The 14,721-nt window shown below is 43.6% G+C and overlaps 1 protein-coding gene across 1 annotated transcript in view; it reads right to left on the reverse strand.

Annotated features, from left to right (window-relative positions):
* fras1 (Fraser extracellular matrix complex subunit 1) overlaps positions 1-14,721 on the reverse strand; it is a 642,015-nt gene that overhangs the window by 119,829 nt on the left and 507,465 nt on the right. The window contains exons 39-43 of the mRNA XM_069926766.1: positions 13,023-13,176; positions 12,269-12,532; positions 7,060-7,248; positions 5,533-5,652; positions 663-842 (exon numbers count right to left, since the gene is read on the reverse strand). Of these exons, the coding sequence (XP_069782867.1) occupies positions 663-842; positions 5,533-5,652; positions 7,060-7,248; positions 12,269-12,532; positions 13,023-13,176 (907 nt within the window). The remainder of the gene's footprint in view (positions 1-662; positions 843-5,532; positions 5,653-7,059; positions 7,249-12,268; positions 12,533-13,022; positions 13,177-14,721) is intronic.

The raw sequence follows: 14,721 nt of genomic DNA on the forward strand, positions 1-14,721 counted from the left end.
CCTGCAATGCAATTGCCCATTTCACAGTTGCCCAATCTCAATGCCGGCATCTGTGGGTGCCAGGGATTGTACTAGGGGTTGAGGCCGGCAATCGCCGGTGTGAGATGATGTTACCTGATACTGGCGTTGAGTGGATTTTGCTTTCGAACTTGCCCCTTTAAAGGCCAACTGGCATTCAATTGCTGGGATCACTGGCAAGTCCGAAAGGGGCTCATGTTTTGGGTGGGGACACTTTCTCAAGACAATTTTTGAAATGGGATGCAACAGCAAAAAGAAGTCCTCCGGGAAACTAGGAGGTAAAATGTCCTTTCAGACCTCCATCAGCACCAGGACCAGCCCTAATAAAACATACCACACCATATTGATTTGCTCATCCTTCGCACGACAATTGGTGCCAGTTGCTGAACTACCTCTAAAGGGAGAAAACAAACCAGGGAAGGGAAAAAGAACAAGGCATAACTGGGAGTTTCTGGCCTGTGGAGGTTCCTTGTTCAAACTGGGCCTCCAACTCCCAAATCACCACATGCAGGGGGACATTCATTGCAAAATAAAAATAAATCCCTCCATTGGAATAATTTTTGAATGGCAATTTACTTTGACATCATAATGCGTCAGTTTTTAACTCTCTGCAGTAGAAGGCAAGTTCCCTTTGCTCCTTTTACCTGGGGAGGCAGCACGCTCAATGTGTCCCAGTTGAGGTGGTCTGGTTAGCCTGTAGGTCAGCTCCCCAGGCTCACTGTCCTGGTCAGTGGCGGACAGCTGAAGCGTAGTTATTTTTTTCGCAGAGTTTTCCTCCAGTACTAAGCCCTTGTTAACCGTTACGGCTGGTGGAAGTTTATCTTCTACAAAATTAAAGCACAACAAATGATCACAAATAATCAGCCCGTGAACACTGAGGATTTTATTCTGGTCTCCTTGTGGGAAGAGGGGAGCCCAGGTCCCCATCAGCTCTTACTCTGGGCTGATCCAGCAAGCATGCAAAGGGTGGGAGTAACCATTGACTAGCTTAAATGCCTCAGAGTTGGCCCTCAGGAAGAGGTTGGCTGCCAGAAGCTGTGCGCTTGCACTGGTAGTTACAAAATCTGTGTTTAGCTTTCACGCTCTGTGCCATGGTCAGTTGATGCCACAGGGAAGCACGCCATGTCGTTGAATGGTGTGCGGCTAAGTTGAAGGACTGCCAGAACTCATGTCGATGGCTGCGTGAGAGATGCATTAAATCAGGGAAAACGAGCCTGTGATAGGTGATGCAAATTTGCCATGTGCTTTCATGAGACGTACATGCATGTTTGATCAAGATTCAGGCAGTGCTTCACTCCGTTTTTGGGGGGGGGTGTATGAACAATTTCCATCCCTTCCCCCTCCCCCCCCCGATTCGCATGCCAGGTAACCAACAACCCCCACAATTGCATTCCTGTGGACTTCTGTGACTGACAAACTGCAATCAAGTCCAAATAGGGCATCGCGTGAATAACACCCTTCACACCCATCCCCAGCTGTACATGCAGCGGCCTTCCGTGTGTGACGAGCTACCGTCTATGTTTCATCATCAGCCTCACCTTCCCCACCGCCCCGTCCACTTCACCCTGAAGGAATAATGACCAACACCTTTCTTTATTTTTCTCCCAATTGAAGCAGCTCCAAATATCGGGGCCTGACTGCTTCCTAGAAGCAGCAATGGACCTCTGACACAGCAACCTACATGGCCTTCAACCATGGAGCATGCACCCAGACAGGGTGAGCTCAACCACTTTTCAATCTTATCACTGTTTCAAGACTTATTCACACTCTACCATTGTGTAAGATAAAGCAAGGTTGCGACCAAGAATTGGCAGATCCTTAGCCCTTCCCTGCTGATAGAAGGGAAGGGAAGAGGGGGGGGGGTCCGGCTTTCCAAATGCAGGTTCTTCCTCAGAGTTAAACATAGATTGAAAGTGATCCTACGACAACGAAGAGTGAAATCGTCTTCCATACAGAATTCTTCCATCCTTAGTCCTTCAGATCAGTGAGAGAATGCCTGAACCATTGATAGATGAGGGGGCCAAATCAAGATTCAGGTGGCACCCCAACATTTTTTTGTTCTCAAAGCAACCTTTTAATAAAGCTAGTTAAATCTTTATTTTAATATAATTTTTTTTATTTAGTACTTCGCCATGAATCACATTAATAACAATATCTACAAATATTCAACTTTAAAATATACACAGTGACATTTTCATTTTCTCCCTTCCCCCATCCCCTATAACATAAAGCAAGAAATGAAAGAAAGAAGAAGAAATAAATAAATAGAAGAACACAAAATGAAAAGAAAAATAAATCGTGTCATCCAATATTTCATATTTAATTATTTTCGTACTTGTATCTCATCACATCAAGAGGTGGAGGTTTGAAACAGTGGTTTCTAATATATTCTATGTATGGTTCCCAAATTTCTTCAAATTAAGCGTATTTGTCTTTTAGAAAATTTTTTTAATGAAATACACTTGCTCATTTATATGTACCATTGTTGTATTTTTAAGGTTGCCTCTGTATTCCAAGTTATCATTATGTACTTTTTTTTTAAGGCTAGTTAAATCTAAGTGTAAGTCGGCTTATTCCTCAAAGAAGGGCTCAGGACTGAAATGTCGGCAATATGTCCTTGCCTTTTACGGACGCTGGAAAATAGGAAAATCTGCAGATGCCGGGGTACAACGACACACGCATGCTGGAGGAGATCTGCAGGTCCAGAGGAAGTAAAAGGTAGTTGATGTTTCAGGCCAAAGCCCTTCGTCAGGTATAAGAGAAAAAAAGGAAGGCACCTGAAGAAAATGGTGGGGTGAGGAGGAGGAGGGACGAGAGGAGAAAGGAAATGGCAGAAGGCAAACCGATGAGAGGTAAAAGTTAGAACTTCCCTATAGCAGGGTTCCCAATCCCAGTGAAGCTTGTTAACCTCGTGGTATATTTCTAATAACAGTTATACCACCTCCCTGTCCCTACACTCAGCCCCAGAACATCTGGACGTCAAGGACACTTACATCAGATCACCAGTTATCGACAACATCTCCTATCTCAACACAAAAGAACCAAACAAACTCATGCCTGAACTACATGATGTACCCCTCTCTGCAATTGGATCAATGACTTATCCCTCAGGCTACAGTCAATGCAGTCAGTGAAGGCATCTCCTCTACAATCATGCTCTTCACTGGGACACCACGAGGCTGTGTACTCGACCCCCTACTGCGTGGTTCAGCACAGCTCCAACTCCATCTATAAATTGGAGGATGACACCATTTTTGAGGGCAGATCTCCAACCACGATGAGGCAGAATACAGAGAGAGGGACTCATAGCTTGGTGCTAGGACAACAACCTCTCGGTCAACATCGACAAGAGCAAGGAGTTGGTTATAGGCATGAGACTCAATCCCCGGTCCACATGAGAGGTGACGAGGTTAGATGTTACTTCCGAGGGCGGGGGTAAACGTCCGTGGCTAAGGAAGCCTCTACTATAGTTCAAGACCGTAAGAAACTGGCAGAGGGTTGTGAACATGGCTCAGGCCATCACACTCACACCCCCTCCCCTCCATCAACTCCATCCAGAACTCCCAATCCCATAGAAAAGCAGCCAACATATTAAGGGAAGTCATTTTCTTCAAAAAGAAGATTCAGAAGTTTGAAATCACTCACCACCAAATTCAAGGACAGTTTCAGTCCTCCAGTAATCAAACTCCTGGATGACCTCCAAAATGGTAACATTTATTCCCTTTGCTCTGTCCCAATGGATCCCTCTCTGTAACTTTGCAATTTTGTATCTCTATACTGAATTTTACTTTCTTGCACTATGTTCAGGACATTCCCTCGTCTGCTCATAAAACAACATCTAACACTGAATTTCCAATAAACTTGAACTTGCAACATGCATTGCAATGGCAGCTACCTCAGAAGGTTAAAAAGGGGAGCCCAATTTCAGAAGTTCCACTGGTATCAGTGGCAGAGGTCATAAGGCAATGAGGAAGTGTACATGAGGGAGATAGATCAGCTGTCACACCTACAACCTTGCACGCAACGCTAGCAAAACCAAGGAGATGATTGTGGACTTCAGCAGGACACGATCCTGGCCTCAGCGAAGATCTTCAGATTCTTGGGTGTCAACATCTCCGAGGATCTGTCCTGGAGCCTCTACGTCGATGATATCTAGAAGAAGGCTCACCAGCAGTTTGTGAGATGTTTGAGGAGAGATGGTATGTCACTGATGATTCTTGAAAACTTCTGCATGTGTACCGTGGAGAGCGTTCTGGCTGGTTGTGTCGCTATCTGGTACAGAGGAGCCAGTGCTCCAGAGGGTCATTGGCTCGGCCTGCAGCATCACAGGCACCAGACTTCACTTCAACGCAGACATCTACAAGAGGCAATGTCTTAAGAAAGCAGCCTCCATCCTCCAGGACCCCCACCACTCAGGCCATGCCCTCTTCACTCTGATACCATCGGGGAAAAGGTACAGGAGCTAGAAGATAAGCACTCAGCACCACAAGGTCAGCTTCTTCCCCACTGCCATCAGATGCCTGACTTTGACTTTTCATGCACTATTTTTATTTATTTCTGTAAGGTAGTTTACGTGAATGTTTGCACTGTGACGAATTTCATGACTTGTCCTTGTCGATAGATTCTGACATTGGAGGAGAAATGGGGTTATTCGGCCCATCAAGTCTGCCCCGCCATTCAAACATGAGCTGATCCATTTTAACCTTTGATGCTCTGGCCAATCAAGAAACTAAGAAACTCTGCCTTAAATACAACCAATGACCTGGCCTCCACAATTGGCTGTGGCAACAAATTCCACAGATTTACCACTCTCTGGCTAAAGAAATTCCTACACATCTCTGTTAGAAGTGGATGCCCTTCAATCCTGAAGTTGAGCCCTCTTGTCCTAGACCAGTGGTTCTCAACCTTTTTCTTTCCACTCATCTACCCTTTTAAGTAATCCCTATGCCATAGGTGCTCTGTGATTAGTAAGGGATTGCTTAAGGTGAAATGTGGGTGGAAAGAAAAAGTTTGAAAACCACTATTTTAATCGTACCTAGTTGACTCATTATGTGCACGGACTCATAACTCCAAAGGGCAATGACAATTTTTCTCAAGCAACAATTGAGTCTAGAGCAGTGATTCTCAACCTTCCTTTACCACCCATATACCACCTTAAGCAATCTCTTATTAATCACAGAGCACCGATGGCATAGGGATTACTTAAAGGGGTACGTGAGTGGAAAGAAAAAGGATGAGAATCACTGGCCTAGACTCTCCCACCATGGAAAACAACCTTTCTACATCTGCGGTGTCCATGCCTTTCAATATTCGAAATGTTTTAATGAGGTCTAATGAGATTAACGAGTTATTGGGGAAGCAGCCTGATAATTAATCTGCATTACACAAAGCATGGCTTCTAGACCAAAATGTGTGTGAAAGTACAAACCAGCAGACACCAGATCAACGCTACGTCAATGGATGTGCCACTTCACAATGAAGAATAAAATCATCCGGGAATGAAGTTACTCTCACCCGATACAGTGATGAAGAAAGACTGGTCAATTAGTTTATTTTCATCGGCATCCACAACATCAAATATATATGCAAAATGGCCACCAGTCTCTCCCTTCTCATGTCTGTACTCAATATATCCTGCAACAGAGAAAAGTAATTGATGTTAGAACTAATAGCATTATTGTTTCAGTATGGTTTCATCCATCAGTATAGTCAATAAGAGGATGGCACGGTTAGCGCGACCCTATTACAGCGGCAGCAACCCAGGTTCAACTCCGGCGCTGTAAGATGATATGTTCTCCCAATGTCTGCGTCGGATTTGCCCGGGTGCTCCAGTTTCCTCCTGTGCTTCAAAACATACGGGGGTTGTAATTGGCCACATGGGTTTAAATGGGTTCCACCATGTTTTAAATAAAAACATAGATTTGGAGGATTTAAATAGTTAATACTCTCACGTTAAATATTATAAAACAGTCCAGATTTTTATGATGTCTTAATTCAGGGGCTTTCTGAAGAAATATCATGGATTTTTTTTTAAATTTAGATATCCAGCATGATAACAGGCCTTTTTGGCCCATGAGCTGGTGCTGCCCCCAAACACAATCCTGTACGTTTTTGGAGGGTGATTGGAAACCGGAGGATGGAGACATGGGGAGAATGTATAAACTCCTTAAAGTCAGAACTAGGTTTTAACATGGATTGTTGGCGCTGAAATAGTGTTACGCTAACCGCTACACTAACCATCCTGCCCAGAATGATCCTCTTGAAGAGCATAAGGCTGATGTGAGAGGAAGCCACAGATCTGTGAAGACCTTAGACATTGCTAGGGCACCAATCCAATGCAATAGGCCCTTTTACAAAGGTGTATGTAAAGACAGAGATTCTCCGTCTTTCCATTGCTGCAGTTACCTCCATAAAAGGTCCGAAGGCAAATGGACTGCTGGAATGCGCTCCAGCTTCCTTCCGCTTAGGGAAGTACACTTAAAGGTGACGTTTAGTCACTCCATCTCCTGCATAAAAGGTATGCCGTTAAAAGCGGCTGAAAGGGGGAAGGCGGATGACATCGCGATGACGCCCGTGGCTCAAGCTCGATTTTTAAAGTGAAAACACTCAATGCTGGGGAAACTCAGCAGGTCAAAAGGATCAAAAAACACACAATGCTGGACCCATCTGTGAACGGGGCGCTTTCACTTCCCAGCAAGTATGCCTGATGTCACAGTGGAAGGCGGCGCTAATGCACCTCTCAGCCTTCCTCGCTCAGCTCCAGAATCCAGCTCCCAGAAGCGCAACTTGGCCGGGCGGGCTTAAAGGAACAAAAGCTTTAAATCATCAAATTTTTGGGTAGGACAATTATTTTAAAGTTATTCCAAAATCCAGAAGATTCCAAAAAACAGCAAGTGTCCAGTCCCAATGATCCCGGATAAAAGATTAAGCACCTGTATTACAACCATTATCAGGTAAACTTGCTGGCAGCCATCTTTTTATGAAGAGTTGCTATGATGTTGTTAAGCAATTGTAGATTTTCTGCACCTGAAGCTAACTTACCTTGGTTGATGTCAGCTTGGGTAAATTTTTTAATGGGCCCCCTGATCGAAACCTGCACCAAATTGTCAGTTTTAGACATCTGTAGTCGTCCCACAGTGGGATCCTTGGTGATCACAAACTTCAGCTTTTCATCGTCAGAATCAATGTCTGTTGCTTTAAGGTGCTGCTGCGTGATTACTGAAGCCGAACCTAGATACAGGAGAAATTACTACGTTATACAGGCACCATCTTGTTGGCTGCTACTTTGTTTTGCATTGATCAACAAAAACACTCTGCAGCAGTGTCAGATCCTCTGCCAGCTTTAACAGACGGAGTCGGTTTTTCTTCCCACTCTGCTCCGTCTTGAACTGAGACAGCTCGCTAGCGAACAAGGAAGTCATTCCTAGATCTGTACATGTTGTAGAAAAATTAAAGTGTTGCAGCTGCAAGGCAATAATTCATCTCTAAAGTCAACTTAGGAGCAAAACATGAAAGGGTGCAGACTCCGAGGTTGATGAAAGGCTCAAGCCTGAAACGTCAGCTATGTATTTTTATCTCTGAAGGACACTGTTTCACCTGCTGAGTTTCTCCAGCATTATATTTTTATAATTTGGTGAAATTCCACGTTTTGTCCTGTGATAAAGTGGTTTTAAAAAAAAGTTGCTTCAGCCAGGCTATAGAATATAAAAGCAGGAAGATCATCCAAAATCGATGATTCAAAATCCTCAGTTACCTGAAATGTTTTGGACCTGGAAGTGTCGTCTGTTCGGCTCCAAAATATTTTTCCGATAATTGAGGATTTCAGAAAAATCAGAAATCCTCATTTATCCAAAAAATTTTCAAAGCCGAAATGACATCATTTCACCCCTGTAAACTTTTGGATAAACAAGGATATCCGAGTCGATCAGAAATCCTCAGCTGCCCCAATTTTTTTTGCAGAGCCGAACTGACGTCACGAGTTGAAAAATATTTGGAAAAACCTCGAGTAGAATTTTGAGTTTTTTTCAGTTGGATTATCTTGTTTTGTTCAGGTTATTTTTTGGTGAGAATTTCATGCTTAAAAGGCCTTCCCTTGTTGTTTAAACACTATTTCTTGTGATTTGCTGTTGCTACTGGGCTACTTATAAAAAATATGATCGGTTCTCCGAAAAAAATGTTTATCCGACAAAGGCCCGGTCCTGACCATTCAGGGTAATCGGAGTTGTACTGTATGTGCAACACTGAGATCACGTTTGTGCAGGGAAGATGTTATTGCAGAAGAGACTGACAAGGAATGCTCCAGGGATCAGTTTTTTTTTTGTGCAAGTTAAGACCTGCATAGGCTGTAAGTGTTTTCTTTAGAGCAGTCATTCTCAGCCTTTGTTTTGGCTATGCCCCCCACCAACCCCCACCCCGGGTTCTTTTCAATGTTTATGGGCCCGCTACCCTGGGAAGCAGCAACATTTTGGTTTCTTCAGTAATTCTCTCCTACATTGTAAAAAAATGTTATTTGAGGTGAAAAGAAAACAAGGGTTTTACTTAGATGCGCAGTGGGTGGGTGGTGGGGGAGAGTCAGAAGACCCTGCTGAGGATGGCTGCTTTTAGTGCAACTGAGATTGAGGGGAAACGTTATTGAGGTGGGACCGAGATACAGCACATAGTAAGATCCATTTTCCCTTTGCAGTGGTCATAAACCAGGGACACTGAAGTAATAGAATATAGAAACAACAGCATAGTACAGACCCTTCGGCCCTCAATGTTGTGCCAACCTATATATACCTTAAAAAAAGAATACTAAATCCTCCCTAACCTGTAACTCTCTATTTTTCTTTCATCCATGTGCCTGCCGAAGAGGGTCTTAAATACCCTAATGTTTCAGCCTCCACCACCACCCCGGGCAAGGCATTCCAGGCACCCATAACTCTGTGTAAAAAAACTTACCCCTGATATCTCCCTAAAACTTCCTCCATTCACTTTGTACATACATCCTCTGGTGTTTGCTATTCCTGCCCTGGGAAAGAGGTGCTGGCTGTCCACACTATCTATGCCTCTCATAATCTTGTAGACCTCTATTAAGTCTCCTCTCATCCTTCTACTCTCCAAAAAGACAAGTCCCAACTCTGCTCATCTTGCTTCATAAGACTTATTTTCCAATCCAGGCAACTTCTTGGTAAATTTCCTCTGTACCTTAGCCATAGCTTCCACATCCTGCCTATAATAAGTTGACAAGAACTGAAAACAATACTCTAAGTGTTGTCTCTTGAAATATTTGAATATTTGTAGAGTTGCAACATGACCTCTCTGCTCTTGAACTCAATCACCCCATAGGCCTTCTTAACTATCCTATTGAACTGCATGGTGAGCTTGAGGGATGTATGGATTTGGATCCCAAGGTCCCTCTGTTCATCCATATCTTAAGTATCTGTACTCAGCCTTCAAGTTTGTCCTTTCAAAATGTATCACCTCATACTTTTCTGGATTGAACTCCATCTGCCACTTCACTGTCCAACTCTGCATCCTGTCTATAACCTCTTGTAACATTCAACAATCTCAGCTCCATCTACAACTCCTCCAAGCTTCGTATCATCCGCAAACTTACTGACCCATCTTTCTGCTTCTTCATCCAGGTCATTCATAAAAATCACAAAGAGAAGGGGGGTCCCAGAACAGATCCCTGTGGAACTCCACTACTCACCAACCTCCAAGCTGAATATTTCCGTCCACTTCTACTCTCTGCTTTCTAAAGGCAAGCCAACTCTGAATCAATATAGCCAAGATTCCATGTCCCATGACCTTCTCATTGAGTCACTCACAGGAGATCTTACTAAAATCCATATAGACCACTTCTACTGCCCTACCCTCATTTACTTTTTTTTTTACCTCCTCACAAAACATAATTAGACTCATGAGGCATGACCTTCCCTTCACAAAGCATCATTGAGTAGATTGTACTTCTCCAAAACCTCATGGATCCTATCCTTAAGAATCCTCTCCAATAGTTTGTACAGCACAAGACTCACCGATCTATAATTTAGTGGGACCTAAGCACGTGGTCTATAAACTTCCTCCACATTATTTCTGTGCTTTCACCCTCAAACATCTGTTTCAAATTTACTTTCGCTCGTTCTTGTCTCATCCCTTCACAATTAGCCCTTCCCCAATTAAACACTTTTGTCTGCTCTTATCCTTATCCATAGCTATGCTAAAGCTTCAGGGAGTTGTGGTCACTCTCACCAAAATGCTCCCCCATCGAGAGGTCCACCACCTGACCAGGTTCTTTACCCAGAACCAGATCCAGTCCGGCCTCTCCTCTCATCAGCTGGTCCATATAACTCTTTAAGGAATCCTTCTTCAACACACCTGACAAATTCAGCCCCATCCATCCCTCTTGCAATCAGGAAGTGCCAGTCAATATTAGGGGAGTTGAAGTCTCCCATAACAACAGCCCTGTATTTCCCGCACCATTCCAAACTCTGCCTGCTTGACTGCTCCTCAGTGCCCTGAAGGCTATTCTGGGGCCTATAGACTGCTCCCTGCACAGTGATTACTCCTTCCCTATTTTGGACACCCAGTAGACACTCCCTCTGTAGCGTCCTCCCTTTTTATAGCCTTGATTCTATCCCTGATTACTTTAAAGATTTAAGGAATTTTTTTTTCCACTCACAGTATGTCCAGATCTGGAATTCACTGATTGAGGGTTATGTGGTAGAAGCATAAATCCTCACCACATCTAACAAGTTCCAGGATGTGTATATGACTTGCAGACATCCAAGGTGGGATTAAGTTAGGGATTAGATGAGGGATTAATTTAAAGTGGACTGAAACGCATGTTGACATTAACAATGAGGATGTGGTGGAGGTTTTGCAAAGATAAGTAACCAAGACCAAACGAGATTTCCCCAAGTCTCCTGTGGGAAGCAAGCCACTGGCAATGATCTTCACATCATCACTGGGGACAGAAGTACCACAGGATTAGAGGGTTGCAAAGGTTGTTCCCCTGTTCAAGAAAGGGAGTTGAGGTGACCCAGGAAATTATAGACCGGTCAGTCTAACCTCAGAGGTGGGCAAGGTTCCAGAGATGATCCTGAGAGACAGGACTCACAAACAATTAGAGAGGCATAACCTGACGAGGGATGGTCAGCATGGGTTTGGCAGGGGGAGGCCATGCCTGCAAACCTGATTGAATTGTTTGAGGATGTAAAGAAGAGCACTAACGAATGTAGAAAGTTGAATGTAGTGCATCAGGGCATCAGGGCATTATAAGGTTCCCATCCAAGGTTCATTTATAAAGAAAGGAGGCATTAAAACCAAGTAGGCCTTGCTTTGTTGTTCTTTTCTCCTTGGAGCGATGGGCGGGGGGGGGGTGGTATAGAGGTATATGAGATGATGAGTGGCTTTGATCTTGTGGATGGGCTTTCCTCAGAACTGAAATGGCTTACACAAGGGGCCTGTTTTTAAGGTGCTTGGGAGTAAGTACCCGAGGGGGGGGGGGGGGGGGGGGTGGAGATGTCAGAAGTAGGTTTTTCACACAGAGAGTGGTGGGTGCATGGAATGTTCTGCTGGCAACAGTGGGGAAGGTGGGTACCAGTGGATCTTTTCGGAGATTTTTAGATAAGTACATGGAACTGAATGATGCAGGAGGGAAATTCTAGACCTTTTACAGAGTGGGTTATCTGGCTGGCCACAACACTGTGGGCCTGTACTGATTTCTATGTTCTTTTTCCTGACGAATGGTGCAGACTGAATAGCTTTCTGCATCGTAAATTCTTAAAGATTCAATTTGGAGTCTCTGCGGAGAGCTTGAAACCATTACTGCAATGTTCCAACTTCTCTGCAACAAATACCCCGGTTGGCTAGCCAATGTTAGTAAGCTGCTTAGTATCATAGCGGAGCTCAATCATATGCTCATTGTCAGGTTCCAGAAGAGATTCTACTGTCCTATCCACCTATCAGAAACAGACTATAGGAGTCAAATTGGTTGGGAATACTCTATGTCTATTATTTACAGGTGAATGGACCACTCTTTGGCAGTATTTTAACTTATCCAATTTCATCTGCTGAATTTGTCATCGAGGTTCTCCATTTCTCAGGCTTAACTTCAGCCAGAAGCAAATCCTTAAAAAATGAAATTAGCATTGCTTGTCTGAGATTTCCCAGCAGCGTTACTGCAGACAAGCAGGACTGCCCCCCCCCCCCCAGCAGAAATTCACTGCCTAAATGTCGCCCACACCACACGGGCTCTCGTCCTTGCCTGCCGAGATCCGTAGGCCACGGTTGATCGATAATCGCGGCGACTCGTTCTTCTGCTTCAAAACGAGGAATTCCATTTTCCCGTTCTTTGCGTGGAGCCCATCCGTAAAGGAGAATTGGAGCTCATCCGACAGTAGGTCAGTCCCATCATGGGTGTAAACAATTAACTCGTCAAGTACATCCTGGTATGTGAAGGAGGAGCCTTGTGTCAGTATACGACCATTTTCCAGAGGCTCTGAATAAAACTGCCTTTTCCGTAGCTTGCCTGTTTTATTTAACATGTCAACAAGTTATTCAAAACTGAACATCTTTTATTTATTAAAGACAATTAAAAATATTATAGTATCACAGTCAAAGTATGTGACCAAAGTCCTTATGATTGTTCAAGCAGTATATTTTTAATTGCATTCCTGTTTAATGGGCGATCAATGCACAAAGGCCAGGCAGTAAAAAACCTTATTATTTCATGTGGAACAATTCCAGCCCTTAGTGGATGATAGCAAATTGAATTTGGGTAGCCCCTTGAATACAGAAGAATGTTTGAATTGGATTATAAAGCAAACCAGAGAAAAAGAGGAAATGAGTAGTTACAAAGATAAAATATTGGGATGTGAAGAAATGGTGAAAGTGTAGAAACATATATGAAATGAGGGAGAGAGTCAGGGCCCCAGGTAGAAGGTGCTTCTTTTTCCAAATTGAAGAAGTGTTTTCAATGTGAAATCTGTCAAATCCCTCACTTTCCCCCATGGACTTACCATGGCTGGGCTCCTTGGTCACCCTGAACCATAGCTCATTCTTAGGTGAGTCCAGGTCCATCAGACCAAGCGAGATGTTTCTGATTACTACACTTGCTCCTTCCTTCACTTGGACAGCTTCAACTTTTATTTTGGGGGGTTCATCATTTTTTTGCTGGAGGAAGAGAGAAAATGAGGGATAAATGAATTCATGTGTGACCTTTTTTAATATATATAAAAATGCATAATTTCTTCACGTTTGGCGACAATGGTTTCAGCACACAATGAGAGAAATCAGAGCTGAAAAATTACGAGCGCTCCACACAGCTTAGAGGCCAGAATTCTTGCATGTCCTTGTTTCCTTCTTGATATACAGAAGTACTTTGAAATCAAACAAAGGTGTGTGTGTGTGTGTGTGAGCCAAGAACAAGACAGAGAGAATGTGGAGCAGGGGACGCAGGGAAGCGAACATGATGGCCCCCAATCAAGAATTAGTTGCCGAATCACTGAGAACTGACGCTAAGGTTCTCTTCATCCAATGCCACCAGATATCCTTCTATTCTTTTCTCATGGAAATAACGCTCATCTAGGGTTTACTCGCCCTCCCGCATAATTCACCTCGAGGTGGTTTCACAAAGCTCTGTTCTCTGCGTGAATGGGATTCTCCTGAACTTCCTATTTATTAGCGTCTTGTTTAAGTTTATGACTTCTAGTTTTGGCCTGCATCACAACTAGAATCTCGATCTTCACATTTACATTCCCAACTTAGATAATCTCTACCAAGTCATCAATCAGCTTTCATCTTTTCACTTTTACACTATCAATCTTCCCTGATACTTACAATCTTTGAATGCTCATGTCATCCTTGCAAACCAATCCTTTATGCATAATTTTCAGTCACCCTCCGTCCTTTTTGTTAATCATGGTCATGTATGCTTGCAGGAAGTTCTTAGTGAATAGAAAAATGAATACTTCCTTGATTACACAAAGCATTCACTGCACTGGATTAGCTCTTCTACTAAGCGACCTAGTGGCAGACACTTGTCCTTGGACCACACTATCGTTGGTGGTCCCAAACACAGTCTACCCGCGGAGTTTGGCTCCGAGGTCAAGGGCACTGCAGGGCCTCGAGGAGTGGAGGGAACTATTTGTGCTCAAAGTTCTTCACAGCTGCTTGGCCCGAATGAGGGCATAATTTTAATGACAATTAGCCTGCCTCTGGAAGTCCTAAACCCTTGGAGTTCGGGGCTTGGAAGTGGCTTTGCGTAGGATCTTTTGAATCCACGTGCACCTCTTACACCGACTGCTTGCCACTCACTCATCCTGGTTTATGTTCCACCGGCTGATCATGAACAAGAGCAGACGTCGTCAAGCTCCACCATGCTTGTCCACCAATTATACATCTGAACCTTGGAGCCCTCGATGATCCTCCCTTGCGTCACTACTTTTATGCAATTTTTAGGCAGACAAACTGGAAACCTATTGGCTGTGTCTGCTGTGTGAGCAATGGCCCCATTAAAATGAAGGGAAAAATAACTTTTGAGAGAATACTAAGATTTTGTTTTGATTTCACTTGTTTTAGCTAAGTGCATCTGTACCTTTATAAAAATAAATCTTTTCTTATTTGCGCCCTTGATTTTTTTTTTAAAGTTTGAATTCTTAAAATTTAGACATACTGCACAGTAACAGGCCATTTTGGCCCACGAGTCCATGCCGCCCA

The sequence above is a fragment of the Narcine bancroftii genome, chromosome 3, assembly GCF_036971445.1.
Source record: "Narcine bancroftii isolate sNarBan1 chromosome 3, sNarBan1.hap1, whole genome shotgun sequence".
NCBI classification, from domain to species: domain Eukaryota; kingdom Metazoa; phylum Chordata; class Chondrichthyes; order Torpediniformes; family Narcinidae; genus Narcine; species Narcine bancroftii.